Source organism: Bos grunniens, chromosome 26 (genome assembly GCF_055505025.1).
Source record: "Bos grunniens cultivar Pamir isolate PY7600 chromosome 26, Bosgru_T2T1.0, whole genome shotgun sequence".
In the NCBI taxonomy this organism is placed as follows: domain Eukaryota; kingdom Metazoa; phylum Chordata; class Mammalia; order Artiodactyla; family Bovidae; genus Bos; species Bos grunniens.
Genome location: NC_141190.1, coordinates 9727328 through 9744059, shown reverse-complemented (window position 1 = coordinate 9744059; position 16732 = coordinate 9727328). Strand labels below are relative to the sequence as shown.

Below are 16732 nucleotides of genomic sequence, written 5' to 3'. Positions count from 1 at the left end.
TGATCCGGGCTGTTCGCCATGTATGTTGACTTTTTATAGAAAAGTGCCCCTTTTCTGTAGAACGTGGGACCTTCCTAAGAGGTACCAAAGTCAACCCAACAATATTTGAATGCCTGTTCTTCCCCATCACTCTGTGAAGTGTCTCGTGAGACTTATTTCAGTTTTGGTCATAGTGACAATTACTGAAAAGTAGATTTCAAATCTTAAACTTTTATGGTTAAAAAAAGAAAACTTCTAGAACTGAAAATTTCTAATGATTCTCCTCCCCTGCTGTTCCAGTATGCTTTAACCTTCTTTAATTCTAAGAAGTGTTTGGATATATCTCTTGCCATGTATTTTATATATTTTTTTTAAAGTATGTTTTATGTTTGTTTAAGGTGGATAGGCATGTGGACCTGCTAGAAGTTGCCCAGGAAACTGATGGGTTTTCAGGCAGTGACCTAAAAGAAATGTGTCGAGATGCTGCCCTCCTCTGTGTCAGAGAATATGTTAATTCTACATCGGAAGAAAGGTATGTATATTTAGAGTTCATCTCTTAATATTTGTCAGACCCTTTTAGAGCTTTTAGGTTATTAACAGGTTAGGCTAGGTCTTCTGTTTTGCTTTATAATACCAGCTCTATTTACGAAATAAAAAGATAAATTGAAATAAAAAATTCACCAACTTTATTGCCTTTTTTCTGAAGGGGGTTCTGGAAATGAATTTGCAAGGGAGGGTGGTTATGGGGAGCACCTGGAATGAAGAGAAAGAAGTAAAAAGTGAATTTCTCTGAACATACATGAACTGGGTTATATCAAGCTCACAGAAATGGAGGCTTGCCCATTTCTACCATGAAAACTGTTGCTCTGATATCCCTAGATTGCTTTTTTTTTTTTTTTTAATTTTAAAATTTCATTTCATATAGAAATGAGTACCTTGTCTTCCAGAAATTTCACATTTATGGGGACATTGCTGCTGACTAGACTTCAACTTGTTAATAATGTATTTACTAAAAAAAGAAGTCATTTGTGACAGCAGCAAACTTTACTTGAATCCAGTTTCAAAGTATTTGGAGCTTAAGAAACCAATTTTGTACCAGCTGTATTAGTGAACTGGAATAGCTCACCCTGATAAACCAGTGTCCTGTGTTTCCCATAAGGTCATTCACCCTAGACTGGTATAACACTGACCATTTCTAAACCCCTGTTCAAAATATCAACCTTCTAATGAAGAATTTCTGTGACTCTTAGCAAACCAGTGTCCCCTGGGGGCTTGTGTGGAATGAATTCTCTAGCTCTTGCCCTGCTGTTTCCCGGTCTCCCTTATTCATCCCCTGAGGCTGTCACTCCAAGTGACCTGGATTTGCCTGTCCTATTCATGCACTTAATTACACTGTATCGCCATAGCAACCTTTGCCAAAAAAGGTTTCTTGGTATGGAGAGGTGCATATGAAAGCCGCCCTTTTAACCTGTGGTTTTTCCTTGCGCTAGTTCTGGACCTATCTTCAGTGTTTCCGTGGGCCCCTTCGTGGAGAGGGTCACTCCATCTGTTTATTGCCTAAATTACATTAGTGAAAATTATTTCTCTGCTGTCCTTAAAGCCCTGAAAATGTTACATTTCAGTATGAAAAATGTGGGTAATGTACTTAGGTTATCATAACTTTTTCCCTGAATTTTTTTTCCTAAGTGTTTGTAAATGACAGAGGAGACATTGTATATTGGATTGTGTTTCCTTCTTTCTGAAGTGGGGAGAACTTAGAGTAGTTGGTTTTTATTAATAGCAGTGAATTTTTTTTCAGTTCGTCAAAAGCAAACACATACATGAGTAATAGATACCTACAACTGCTACTTTTTAATTCCAGTTTTCATGGGAATAATTTTTTATTCATTCATTAGAATTATAATCCTATTTAGATCAAATTTCACACTTATATATTCTTAGTGTAAAGTATTTGATTGTAACCAAGCTATAATGTTTATAGTCAGCCATTTAAGCTTCCTACCTCTTGGCAGTCCGTGTTTTCTAAAAATTTTTAAGATACTTATCTGTGTAGATTAATTCCTTAAGCTGTTAATTGTGGTTGTTTTGGATGGGAAAGAGACTTCATTTTTTAATCTTGGTAAAATATTTTAGGGAGATGTATTTTAAAGCTGTGTGAATATCGGTGGGTTGTTCTGTTTTTGTCTTTTTTTTTTTTTACATTTTAGCCATGATGAAGATGAAATTCGACCTGTACAACAACAGGACCTGCATCGGGCAATTGAAAAGATGAAGAAGTCAAAGGATGCAGCATTTCAGAATGTTCTAACACACGTTTGTTTAGATTAAGAGTAAAGATCATTTGTACAGCTCAACACGATCTAGTTTGGTGTGCCCTCTTATCATCAGTGGAAATAGCTGAAGGAGGAGTGTTCTTTCAACAGCGAGAGAGTTTTATGTTCATGACACTGGTTTTATACTCTTGAATTCTAAGTTATTGAGACATAGTTGTTATATAAATGGTATTACTACTTGTGAAAAATCATGAGGAGGAACAATTTAATCAGCCTGACTGTGGGTGCTTGTGTTTGACCTCTTTAGCCATATGTTGCAGCCTTATAGTGTCTAAGCTGGTCTTAAGGTAACAAATGATTTATTGAGTCATTAGTGAGAATTGGAGACGTGCTTAAGTGCTGGTTTCTAGATATGTGAGAGTATGTGTATGTGTGTATGTGTGTATTAAATGTATATAGTCACACATTTTATATTGACATTCTGTAGATAGGTTTGAATACAGAAACTTTTTTTTGTAATCCCAACTACTGAATCAAAAAGTACCAAATAGCATATAGCAAAACTAAGATTAATGGTTGTGTCTAAAACGTACAATGATTCAGCCATTTCTAGTTGTCACTTATTTCAGATTTTTTTTTTTTAAGTTGAGTGTTTATCTGGAGTTGAATAGTTGAAGTCAGTGACATCAGAAACTTAGATGTGGCTCAATTATGGTTGTTGGGATAATTAAATAAACATGCTTGTTCGGTGATCAGCACTGAATGGTTGTCAGGCAGTTGTGTGATCGACACCTGTTTCACCTCTTGCTGCAAGCATGCTGAGTAGAGACTTTTTTTTTATTGATGTATGTAAAGGTGGGCTGAAAGCCTCGCAAAAGAATGACTTTGAAAAACCTCAGTGCCATTCAGCCCCATGTATGTGACTTTTCCTTTCTTCGTTTAATGTAACAGTTCTGTTGTAACCGTGGGTTTTCAATATTTTAAAAATATATGTTCCTTAATTATGTCAAATATAATTTGGTCATCAAAAATGATAGTTTAAAACTAGCTGTTACTAAATGTGCTAAAAATACCCATTTTGTAATCCTGACTTTTTGTTTTCTTAGCATATTATCAATTATGCCCTACTTAGTACGGATACACACATCAGAATCCCCCTGTTGTATCTGTAGTCTGATGCTGTGTGCACAAAAGACAACACGTTTTGTCCAAAGTGTCACTAACCAGAATTCTGTCACAGGCACTTAAACACAAGCACGAGGAAAGTGGCACGATGCGATCTTGAGGTGCCTTCTGACCTTTTGTTTTTATTGTATTCTTTGAAAACTCTGATGTTTATTTATGAGTTATTAATTAATCTCTTCGATAATAAGTCTCTCACAAGAACCCGTTGGATGGTTTGTTCATCATTTGTTCTTTGAATGGTGGATGGGGCAGAGGTTCAAGTTTTGAAAAATTGTGAAGATGATTGAAAAATTGATGCAAAACACAAGATACCAAAAATAAAATATTTCATCTCCATTTTTAATAACTATTATACTATTATTTTATAAATATGCAATAAAGAGGTCCCTCTTAATTGAGTTTTCTCTACTTACTCCTTTATTTCAGTTACATAAAATTTTCTGGGGTTGCTTTGGTTTATAAAACTTGCCCTTAGACTATTTTCATCTTGCTGTGTAATTTTTATAGAATACATTCTAGTATCTAACTTATTACTTTGTTTTAGTATTTTATTTTAGTAGTCATTTAATTTTAATTCTGATGGCATATTGATCAAAAATAGGGGTAATATACCTCTCTTCATGTTCTTTTATTTTCTTTTAAATTCAGAATAACCAATAGTAGTAGTTAAATTTATCACAGTTTTAATCATCGGATGAAGTTAGAAAAATACACTAACCAACACCACAAAGCCTCATCTAGGTTACCACATGACTCATCTAGGTATCTTAGTGTCTTAAAGTAACTGAGGAAACCTTATTATGTGCTTTTAAAGAATGTTTAGTGTTATGTAATAGATCCTTCTGCTATAGACATATTTGACAATAAGCTTTTGGCATGCATTGGATTCTAAGTTCTAAGGTATATTTTCACTTTGGGTAACAGTTAGAAGTACTAGATCTAGAGTTAGATTGCCTGAGTTTAAATGCAGACTGTCCGTTAATTAACTGTACCTTGGACTAGTCACCTAACGCTCGTTTGTAAACTGGCATGGCAGCAGCACTCACAGGCGGTGTGATGAGATGATGTGATGATGTGATGAGATGATGTGATGTGATGATGTGATGTGATGAGATGATGCCTGTAAGACACTCAGCATGGAGCCTGGCATAGTATGTTCAAATGTTCATTGTCACATTTTACTACTTTTACACACTGATGTACACATCTGTTGGCCAGGCTCAGTTTTGAGCATTCTTCATGCTTAACCTATTTCCATTCCCTAGATCTTTATTCTAGGGATTGAGATGAAATGATCAGCTGTGGTGTTTCTCTAAAAGCCTCATTGGTGGAAGACTTCTGGTAAGTCTGGTGTATCTCAAACTATTCCTTGGCCTTTTTAAAATAGAGTTTAGAAACTCAATATTTGAATCAATTCATTGTTTCTTGTCCAGTTTCTCCTTTCTCATTCAGTCCCCCACTTATAGGGTGATCCAGAACTTACCATGTGATCAGTAGCTGTATTGGAGTAATTTAAATAGCCTATATGATCACAGTAACCTAACATTACTTAGTAGCTGTAACTGGAAGATTTGGTGTTGCAGATGTCTCAAGCCTTGAGCGTGCCTGAATAAACACATTCGTCAGTAGGAATTTGTTTTTCAGCTGGAATTGTTTTATTTGTAGACAAATACAGCTTCTGGATAAAGGAAAGGAATTGGATTATGTATATATTTTGTAATTCCTTTTTTAGTTTCTCTTAAGGTCAATGTCAGAATATTGACTAGAATTCTAATATGCTAAGCATGTAACTTGCAAGACTAAAACCCCAACACCAATTAGAAGCCTCAGATAAAGCCACAGAATCATTCCATTTAAAGCTGACAGAATGATTTTACCAAAATTATTATCAACTTAGTTACCAAAGATAGTTTACTAATCATTTCAAAGGTTACAGTGCTCGCTCGCTCTCTCAATTGAAGTGTAGTTGATTTGCATTCTTGTTAGTTTCAGGTGTGCAGCAAAGTGATGCAGATATACACATGCACATTTGATTTTATAGATCTATATATACTTAACATACACGTATATATCTTATATACATAAGTATATATAGGTCTATAAAATCTTTTTCAGATTCTTTTCCATTGTATGTTATTATTAGATATTGAATATAGTTCCCTATGGTATACAGTAGGCTCTTGTATTGAGAAGAAGGTAAAAGTGCATGCATTGTTTCATTGTGCTTCACAGATAGTGCTTTTACTTGTGTGTGTGTTCTACAAATTGAAGATTTGTGGCAACCCCGCATTGTCCGATGATGGTTAGCATTTTTTAGCAACAAAGTACTTTTAAAGGTATGTACGTTGCTTTTTTAGATATAATGCTATTACATACTCAGTAGACTACAGTATGGTGTAAACATAACTTTTTTTATGCATTAGGAAAACAAAATTTGTGTGACTTTATTGAGAGATTTACTTTATTGCAATGGTCTGCAGCAAAAGGCACAGTAATGTCCTAGGTATGCCTGCGTAGCACAGATGCCAAATGCAAACAAGATCAAACCTAAAAGAAACCATTTAGCATGTGAGTAAAAACACAACATCCTTCCTTAACACTGGTGTACACACTATTAATACTAACAGAACAGAAGGGTCTCATTACCAAAATACTCAACTGGGAGTATATTTTTGTGATTGTCTAACATTTACTGTTATAAATCTGCTTGAGAACAATTTTAGATAAAAGCTTGTGTGCTTTGGGATATAGTTTCAGTGAATGTTAGGGCTAGTATGGAATGCATTCAGGACACAGGTTTGCGCATCATAATAGGTTGGTAAAACTAGAGCCAAACATTGAAATAATTACTGACATGCAAGATTTGGAGCTGAGAATAGAACATAGTGGTGTATGCCTCACTGCCCTGAGGATACGCAGCTTCCAGAAATTCTAAAAATGACCAAGATACTCAAACGGGTTGGTAGTATATCGTCCAGTAAGCAAAATTCTTTGCAGACATGTCTGGGGAGATGAGCACTGTCCACTGGGCCACAGTCACAGTCTTAGGAAGAGTGCCCCTTAGGGTTCTGTTGCAGGCAATCGACTCGAGCTGACCTAAGCAATAAAGGGTTTATTTGAAGGATATGAGGAGCCTCTTAAGATCATAGGAGGCTAAGAAAGTGGACTTAGGTTAGGAACTCTGAAAGCTCCAGAAGGTTTATTTTTAAACAGGAATTGCTTAAGAAAGTTGCTTTTATTCCTCTACTAGATTAAATGAACTTCAAATGTTTAAATTGCCCTACACAAGTTTCAGAATCCTAGAAGTGTGCAAACCCAACAAAAAAATCACTCCTGGCAATCCTGGAGCTTTAAGAGAATGACCTTTCAGGAACTCCTTTGGCTTAAGTGGTTTGAGAACAAATACAGTTGACCTTGAATGACACAGCTTGGAACTGCATTGGTCCATTTATCCTCAGATTTTTTTCAACAGTTAGTACTACAGTATTACACAGTCTACCTGCCTTTGGTTGAATGCAGGTTTAGAATCTTGGGTATAGGGGAACTGTGGATACGGAGTGTTAGCACTCCTAACCCCTGCTTTATTCAAGGGTTAACTCTACCTTGATTCACTGGTCAACTACAAAAGGAGTGGAGTTTCATTGGAAGGAATATTGTGGGGAATGTGGCTAGACACAACAGGTAAATGACCAGCTGGCCACACAAGACCTGTACTGTGGCTAGACACAACAGGTAAATGACCAGCTGGCCACACAAGACCTGTACTGCTGAGTAAAGGGCAGTATTACGACTCAGGTGGGCATGCTGGACATACGAGCAACACACGTTCCAGTTTGTGTGGACAGGCCTTCAGAAACTGCTTGGTGCAATCCCATAGGTTTTACCACTTGATGAGGGATGGAATGCTACTTGGCATGCCAAACTCTTCAGCACAATGATTGTTTTTCTAACTTGTAATTTATTTTTTTCAAGATAGTAGGTGTAAAAAAAGAACAGTGGACACCGAAGTATAAAATGGATTTTTGTTTTATTTCCAGGAAGTACAAGTCCGTTCCTCTGATGGTCAGATGTTTGTGGTTCTTTGTATTCAGTTCTAACAGGGTTCTGGCATCCAGTCACCACGAGACTGTATAAGACTTCCAACCCCTCTTCTGCCATTTTCTCTATACAATCCAGAAAGGGTACTTGCCTAGCCTAGCAGTTTGTTTTTAAATGTTTTTTTCCTGATTTCAGTCACTACTGTCTTGAGTGTTAACTAAACTCTCCTCATGCCTGCAAAGACTCCCATCTAAGCCAGGCCTGCTCTTCCAAACAATATATCCAGACTCAGGAGTCTACCCTGAGTATAAAAAAGGTATAAAAAAGGACCAAGGCGCTCTGCTCCCTCTGAAGGGCTTATTTCTCCCTGGAAGTCAGTTCATGAAGAAGACTCTGCATCCACTGTTCTTTGCTAGTTTCATAGAAAAGTATTATTTTTCTTTTGTCTGGATTTTTCTTATTACTATGGAAGTGAAAGTCTTGCATCCTTCTACATTCTAGCAAAAGAAGTTGTGCAGATATTTATTACAAGTCATGTAAAGTCCACTTGCAGCTTTATGGCTTCCATTCGCAGTTGTGGAACTCTTACTAACAGTGTGGTAGAGAGCATACACATAGTGTAGCCTTGGGCAAAGTCTCTTTACATTTGTGGGCATCTGTTCCCTTATCTGTAAATGGAAATCATAATGGATACCTTCTGTGGTGGTTTTAGGCATCATATGAAAACGCTTTGGGAACTAGAAAGTGAATATGCCTGTAGGTTGTCGTGTCCTTAGGGAAGTCATCTCACGTTTCTGGGCCTCCATTTCCTTATCTGTTCAATAATGGAGATGCTGAAATAGATGTGCTATAAGTTCCCACTCCAGTTTTCACTGAACAGCACACTGATGCACCAGTGCCCATGTTGATAGACATTTTGGGCACTTAGCAATACTGACTTGATAATCGGAACTTTAAACTGGCTACTTTGTTAGCTACTGACAGGTGTCAGCCTTGTAAATAGATTTGTTAAATTATAAAACATGACATTAGGTAGACAGGTCATAGACACTTCCATGTATTTGGTGTTTCTGCTTATTAAACGTGTTTCTTTGACTCTTTTGAAGCTGTAAGCTCTTCCTTGGTTGTTTACTTTGAATATCCAAAGATCTGGTACTTTATATAATTTTTTTAATATAATTTGAGGATAAGATGTGAGGTACAACCTCTTTAGTAGTTGATGGAATTATCCTCTATAAATGTAGGTTCTTCTCAGTGAATACATTCACAGAGGCTGTTCTTTTAACTAGCTTAAAAGACCAGATCAGTATTGGAGTTATTTACTTGAGAGAAGGAAATGGCAACCCACTCCAATGTTCTTGCCTGGAGAATCCCATGGACAGAGAAGCCTGGTGGGCTGCAGTCCATGGGGTCGCACAGAGTCGGAACGACTGAAGCGACTTAGCAGCAGCAGCAGCAGGCCATTATTGGGGCTACCCTCATGGCTCAGATGGTAAAAAATCTGCCTGCAATGCAGGAAACCTAGGTTCAATCCCTGGGCCTGGAGGAGAAATGGCAAATCACTCCAGTATTCTTGCCTGGAAAATTCCTTGGACAGAGGAGCCTGGAGGTCCATAATCCATGGGCTGCAGAGAGAAGTGACTGAGCACAGACACACAGGCCATTATTATTTGAACCTGATCTGAACTGTACTTTTCAACTGTTTATGGAAAGCAGGCTTATGCAATAAATCAAGGTTTTTCTTTACCTCCCATAAAGTGTATAATATGTTTTATGGCATATAAGAACTTTCACAAAAGTTATTTAGTAAAATAAGTGCGGAGCAGGTTTGAGTTTCTGAAACAAGCCAACCATATGGAAGAACTTTACCAAATAAAGTCTGTATTACTGATGGCAGCAATTACAAATACATGTTATGACATTTAAAAAGCTGTGCCCATTTGTGGCTTATGTATTTGAGCATAATAAAATTGTATTATTTTTTAAAAAACATTCTGTAATTTAGATTTCTAATTGAAAGTGGTCTTCCCTACAGTTAATCCAAATTAGTAAATCTATGGAAACGGTAATAGCTTGGCAAGGAGGGGTGAGTACCTCAGTAACAAAAGATAAGGCATTGAAAAACCATTTTATAGAAGACTCACCTGTAAAAGATTTGTTTCTCAGTTTGTCAAGACTTCTTTGCATTATCACTCTTTCCTAGCTCCATAAAAAAAGTGTTTATTTTGTCTGGGTTTTTTTTTTTTATCAAATAAAAATGTCCAAACTCTAGACCGTGGCTGATTTATTTTAGTAATAAATTCAATAAAATTAAAATATAAGCAAAAAACATTAAAATAGGCACCTTTGGAGTGAATTGCTTATATACATCACTTTAACCATTGGTGAGTATGTATAATGAATGGCCCAATAATAGTTAATATTGGCCAAAAAATTAAATGCATGCCATGGGGAAGGAAAAATTAGTGGTTTACTCTTTCAGTAATCTATAGTTAATTCTTGATAATTTATGCATTATTGGTAATGGGAATATGCATATATAATAGAAACCTGTATCATTCAAAATCTCAAAAGACAAAAGCTGCACAAAAACAATTGATTGTTCTTGTGCTCACCTGATTTCCTGATTACCTACCTATTAGGAAAGTATGTTGAAGATCTATACTAGACCTAAAAGGTAATAGGAGGAAGATGAGGAAAAAGCAGAAGTGAACTTCCTGTTCTAAAATCACTAAGATGTGCTTCTTCATGCAAGAAAGATGGGTTGGAAAGGAGTCTTGTAGGCTTGATATAAATGCTGATCGGTGTAAGTCCACCACGATCAGAACAAATGAGTGATTCACATGTGCCTTCCACACAGCCCTGTACGGTCTGGCCTACTCCCTCAATACCACTTCTGTCTTTATCTACTTACACATTGCCTGCTCTGCTTTGTCCAGGAGCCAGCAAGTAAAGATCTGGAGAGAAAGATAAAGTGGTAACAAAGGCACCTTTGAGTTGGCTGTTACACCAGTTTTGTTTAGAGTGAGTTCAGGAACAAAAATTTGCATGAAACCTTCAAGACGGAAGAGATGGAGGGAGTCTAGGAGGGAAAGAACCCCACATCTGCAGGACTGTGTCAAGGCTGCTGAATACACCAGCAGCAACTGCCGAGGTGAGTGGAGCAGTGGGTGCTGTGGAAAAGCATAACTACTTCTGACCCTGCTGGAACTGCGTAAGCTTGTTGGAGGCACTTTGAAGAAAAGGGAACAAATTAAGGAAAAGTTAAAGGTCACCAGCTCCCACTGCATTGAAATCCCAGGGTGAGGTCCCTGAGGAACTGCAGTGTTGGCTGAGATCCTGTGCCTGCACGTCGAGAGCACAGTTTAAAAATGACACAGAGGTAAACAGCCTCCTAATTATGGTCTAAAAGCTGCTGCTGCTGCTGCTAAGTCGCTTCAGTCGTGTCCAACTCCGTGTGACCCCATAGACGGCAGCCCACTGGGCTCCCCTGTCCCTGGGAAGAGCTGCTGTTTCTCTCCAATTACGCTGGTTCACAGGAGCTTCAACCAACACATATCACCCAATCCTTGAAAAGACAGGCAGGAAAGACTCAGCCTTTATCTTGGAAATTTATTGAAATAAGAATATGCATCAGTTGTACATAGAAATAGTCATTTGCACTAAATACTACTGAAGCAGAAGAGCAGTTTTAAATATATTAAAAACACAAAATATATTGATTAAGGCACTGCATCTTGTCTTGTGTTTTCAATAAACATGCTGTTTTTAAGGCAGTAGGATCTCTGATTACATGAATATAGGCACTATTACTATTAAAGATAGTCACACCTTGCTGTGGCCATTGTGATCTATTTCTCAAAAGAAGTTTCATTAGCTTGGATTAGCATTTTCTTTAAAAAAAAAAAAACAATACGAAAAACATAGTTTTCTCTTTCCAGAGTCTCTTCCAGAGAGACCTATTTACAAAAGGTACTATTTTTTCATATATCCCTAAGCAACACGGAATTACACATAAGGGGCCAGATTGCCTCCCAGAGAGTAAAGCCATCAGAGGTTGGATGTCTGAACAGCATGCTGAGTCTTTGGAAAAAAAAAATTTTTTTTTTCAAGTGTAATAAAATCAGCTGGGTCTTAAAAACCTCTGGACTTTTCAGCATCCAAGAAAACTGGTTAAGTGCCCTCTGTTAAGGAGTTTTGTTGAGCAGTTGACAGGAACCAGACCCAGCTCCTGTGTCGGACAGTGCAGAAGGTATATCAGCCTGAGTCGGGAGAGCTGGGTGCTCCTGTGCCACCAGCACTTCCAAAATGCCAGTTTGGCACTTCAGTTACAGTGCTCTCATCAAGCCAGTGCTTGTGCATCATCTTAGTCTGGTCGCCTGTAAGATGAAAAGGTTGGACTTTTCCTGTGTTTTTGTCCGGTTCCAGCAGCTCAATAGTCTGATGGGTCTGAATGGAGTCTGGTCCCAGCCGATGCCACTGCAGTTAATAGGTGCAGCATCTCTGTGGAACACAATGACCACAGCAAAGAGGAGAAAGTATTAAGTCTCCACATGGCCAGATTGAGGCCTGAGTGCAAATCTTTTCATCAAAGCCCTGTATGCTATTTAATTAAAAGTCACCATTTAATTAAAAGTCACCATTTAACTGGAGTTCTATTATTCACACAAAAAAGACTTATTAGACCATGTAATTTTCGTGGCAGAACTAGATTGCATATCTCTCTGAGATTAACTTCCCATTTTCACTCATTGGGTTTCTCCAGTCGTACAGAAGAGACTGAGCATTAAGGCTGGATTTGGGCATGAGGGAAACAAAGGAGAATCTTGACATGAGCAACCCCTCATTTAGGGTGAGATTTTGTGTTTTTTCTTTTTCTTTGACAGCTATATAGAAAGCTGCCCGTCTGATTTCTTCTACTGGTATATAACATGGGAGAGTGCAAGCTGGCAAGACTTCAGCTGGAAAAAAATGCTTTACTTTTTGGCAAGTAAAGGAGACACATTGTCAGAGCTTTAAGAAATCTAGGAGCTACTGCTCAGATGCAGTAGAAAAGTAATTTCATTCTGAAATGATAACATTTCTTTTACCTGCTAAAGTTTGGTCTTCAGTTTTACTGTATATACTATATATATATACACACACATACATACACGTGTGTGGTGTATATACATATATATAAACTGTAAATAAAAGCAACTGAAAAGTAATCACAAAAATAGAAAAAGAAATCAAAGAGCAATTCAAAAAGAAACTGGCTCTGAAGGGCATTTAGTTGTTCTTCTCCAGGGACGCATAATAATCTGTCAGGACTTTCCATGCTTTGGGGGCCATGAAGCCATCTGGAGGATTTTCGCCTTCCCGGGCCAGCTTCCTCATACGAGTTCCTGAGATGAAGTCAAACTCGTCGTGCCTGTCATAGGGTAGCAACAAAGAACTCAGCGTAGGTAAATAACATCTACTTCAAAGACCCCAGGAGGATGTTATGGGTTCTGAAACTACATTTTTTTCTTTCTGTAAAATGCATCTTTCTAAGTTAAGCAGTTCAGTAAATTTTCAGTAAAGGAACTTGCAGAAGGCCCGGAAATCGTAGCAGCTCTGCAGTCAGCGCTCACTGCACCCTCAGTTCATAGGGCATGTCTTCCTATAGCTCTGACTACTTGGTGAGCTCTGAGCATGGTTGAGTGCTCTATTAACACATGAAATCTTTTTCTGTATATACAACCCTTTCATGTAATGTGCCAGGCACTCAAAGCATGCCCAAGGAATGTGTGTTGGAAAGGAAATACTTAAGGACCATTTACCACAAGATGAGCTACATCTTTGGGGGACAAAGAATGTGCAAGACCAGGTCTGAGCTTACAAGGGACTGTCACCCCAGCTAGGAGCTTTCCCAAAATTTTCTCTCATCATTCCAGTCGTACAAATGTTGATTAAAGAATTTTCCTCGGAAAACCTACCTTTCTGGATCATAGAAGTCCATGGCTTTCTTGGCTTTGTTGTAGGCAGCCACTCGGAATGGAATGATTTCCACAGATGTGAGGCCAGGGGCCATGGTCAAGACCTTGCCCCCGTGAGTGGGTTCATACAGGTCTCTCTTGGTCTCAGGATGGGGCATTCCTGCAGGGTCCCGGCCCACAATGTAGAAATTGGCCCCTGCAACCATCCGGGCTCTGCAGTGCCACTGGACCTAGGGAATACCACAGCAAGGACATGCTGATCACCACTGGCCAATCGTTTGGGCCCTGGTTTATGGAGACATCCCTTTATTCTGCTTCAAAAGTAATTCAGCAATGTGGGTCAACTAAGAATTGTAAGAAAGTCAGTGAGGTGTCCAAGGCTGCTCTTAGCTCATCTGTATTGTCCTACTGGGAAGAATATAGGAGTTTTTGGAAAAGGAAATGGCAACCCACTCCAGTATTCTTGCCTAGAGAATTCCACGGAAACTGGAGCCTGACAGGCTACATAGAGTCCGTGGGGTCACAAAGGGTCAGACATGACTGAGCAATTAACATAGGAGCTTTAAAGATAAGAACCTCCCCTCTTAGAACCTGGGGTTATAGTTAGTAATCTCTCCAGACTAACAGACGACGAACACTCAGATCTTACTGTTCCATAGAACTATGTGAATTTTACTTTTCAGTTCCTCCCTATTCAAAATAAATCACAGTTTAAGGGAAATTACAAACTCCATCTCTTACCATGGAATTCCATGTAACTGCCAGTAATGAGCTAATTAACATTCATATGCACACATTGATTCCATTTCAACACAGCATTGGGATTTCAAAACAAGTTGCCCTCTTTCAAGCTCAAATAGGATAGGGAAGAGAGCTAGGGGCCTGGAAATTTGATCTGGTTGAAGATAATTCATTAAACTCACCTTGGAGCATTCCAAAGCGTTACGACCTTTTCAATTCATCATTCTCACTGCAAATTTGTTCATATCCACTACATGGGTGGTGCTGTGCGACGAAGAAAGTCTACTTGACAGGCCCAATGTGTTATGATGAAAGGGAGACATTAAGCTTTTAAAGATACCCTCTCCCTTCTAATGTAGCTCACTGAGCATGGTGAATCACTTAAAAGAGTAAGTGGTAACTTCTGAAATATCAGGCTAGATACATCTTGCCCTATAACCCAGGTAAGCTGTATTATCCACCTCATTCACATACCAACTTTCAGAGTCTCAAAGGCAGTATATGATAGGTTTGATTTGGTGTTGCTAGTATTTTTACAAATGAAAAGTGAAAAGTGTTGGTGGCTCAGTTGTGTCTGACTCTGCAACCTCATGGACTGTAGCCTGCCAGGCTCCTCTGTCCATGGAATTCTCCAGGCAAGAATACTGCAGTGGATTACTTTCTCTTCTCCAGGGGATCTTCCTGACCCAGGAACATGGTCTCCTGCATTGCAGGCAGGCTCTGAGCCACCAGGGAAGCCCCACAAATACTATATGGAAACATAATCAGGTCAGATAAAAAGAGACCAAAAGATGTCAGAATCTGCTCATAAAGAAGAATCCCAGAAGCGCTCTTGCTTTTCTAAGTGAGACTTGACCCTGCACTTGTGAGTCCCAGAGCCCAGAGCAGGGAACTGCTCACCTCTGTGGGGCCAGCATATAACATGGGAGATGGGAAGATGGCAACAATGGTTGACTTGGGATCAAGAACCTCTTCTTCGAGCACAGCTGCGTGCTGTTTCATCCGCCAGTCCAGGGGCACGTCATCATCTTTGGTCCAGCCACCCAGGGGGTGGAGCAGCAGGACCGGGTGCTTGTAGCCTCTCTCCAGGAGCCGGCGGCGGGTGTCCTGCATCAACAGAGCATGGCCATTGTGGACAGGATTGCGCAGCTGGAATGCAAACACTGCATCTGGGAAGTGAAAGCAGAACACCAGGATCAAAGACATGCAATGCCTTCAAGAACAGAAAAAGACACAGCTGTGTTTATTGTTCAGTATACTTGTTATAGCCACTTGCTTTTTCTTCTATTTTAATTTAAATTTTCAAAAAAATTTACAGTGTTGTGTTGGTTTCTGCCACACAACAACAAAATTAATCATAATTATACACACGTTCACCTCCCCCTGCCCCAGCCCCCGCCCACCCATCCCTCCAGGTCCATCACAGATTGACAGACTGGGCTCCCTGTTCTACACAGCAACTTCCCACCAGCTATCCATCTTACACCTGATCGTATATATATATGTTGATGCTACTTTCTCCATTCATCCCACCTTCTCCTTCCTCTACTGTGTCCACAAGTTCGTTCTCTACATCCACATGTCCATCCATTCCTTTCCTGCAAATAGGTTCATTGATACCATTTTCTAGATTCCATATATATGCATTAATATACTATATTCATTTTTCTGACTTCACTCTGTATAGCAGGCTCTAGGTTCATCCACCTCGCTAGAACTGACTAAAACCCTGGAGAGGATGTGGGGAAAAGGGAACCCTGCTACACTGTTGATGGGAATGTAAACTGATACAGCCATTATGGAAAATGGTACGGAGATTCCTTAAAAAACTAGGAATAAATCTACCATATATGACCCAGCAACTCCTCTGCTTGGCATATACCCTGAGAGAAACCACAATCGAAAAAGATACATGGACCCCAATTTTCATAGCAGCACTGTTTACAATAGCCAGGACATGGAAGCAACCTAGATGTCCACTGACTGATGAATGGATAAAGAAGGTGTGGTACCTATATATAATGGAATATTACTCAGCCATTTAAAAAAAACGAATTTGAGTATATCTGCTTGCTTTTAAGAACCAGCTGGAAAACCACCTGGATCTTTAGGGGTGTTACTCCAAAGGTACCAGTAGCAGACTTTTTAGACAGGGATAGGACATGGGCAGGAAGCCCTAAAGGGAGAGCCTGACTCAGAAATGAACACATTAGTTGCCAAGACCTTTCTTACAAACCACAGCTCAGGCAGGGGCTGGTATTGATCTGTCCCCTTGTGCCCTGCTCCAGCCTCATTTGCCTAGGGTGTGAATATTGATGAGGAACAATTTCTGGAATCTGCAAAACCTAACAACTTAAAGATATAAAAACACTTCTTCACTTTATGGAAATCTTCAAAGCTACTTCACTTAGTGATGAAGTCCTGGGAGGCTTAATTTTTCTTTTGGTTATTAAATGGATTAATGTACATCCATTATAGAAAACTTAGGAAATACAGAAAAGCCCAAAATACAATATAAAAATCATCCATCATCCTATCGTTACTTTTTCTCTCTTT

The 16732-nt window shown here is 38.9% G+C and overlaps 2 protein-coding genes and 1 long non-coding RNA gene across 5 annotated transcripts in view; 2 read left to right on the top strand and 1 right to left on the bottom strand.

Moving 5' to 3' along the window:
* The window catches only part of ATAD1 (ATPase family AAA domain containing 1), a 40587-nt gene extending 36752 nt beyond the window's left edge, over positions 1-3835 (top strand). For both annotated transcript variants that reach the window (XM_086379242.1, XM_086379241.1), the window contains exons 9-10: positions 378-511; positions 2187-3835. In XM_086379242.1, coding sequence (XP_086235368.1) covers positions 378-511; positions 2187-2307 — 255 coding nt within the window. In that variant the 3' untranslated portion in view covers positions 2308-3835. The remainder of the gene's footprint in view (positions 1-377; positions 512-2186) is intronic.
* An 825-nt stretch (positions 3836-4660) lies between these two features.
* On the top strand, positions 4661-9465 carry LOC147343984 (uncharacterized). Its single transcript, XR_015155833.1, has 3 exons — positions 4661-4778; positions 5670-5773; positions 7475-9465. It is a non-coding gene; the product is annotated as an uncharacterized LOC147343984 (long non-coding RNA).
* Positions 9466-11073: 1608 nt separating this feature from the next.
* PAPSS2 (3'-phosphoadenosine 5'-phosphosulfate synthase 2) overlaps positions 11074-16732 on the bottom strand; it is a 109558-nt gene continuing 103899 nt past the window's right edge. For both annotated transcript variants that reach the window (XM_086379240.1, XM_086379239.1), the window contains exons 10-12: positions 15077-15345; positions 13436-13665; positions 11074-12888 (exon numbers count right to left, since the gene is read on the bottom strand). In XM_086379240.1, coding sequence (XP_086235366.1) covers positions 12747-12888; positions 13436-13665; positions 15077-15345 — 641 coding nt within the window. In that variant the 3' untranslated portion in view covers positions 11074-12746. The remainder of the gene's footprint in view (positions 12889-13435; positions 13666-15076; positions 15346-16732) is intronic.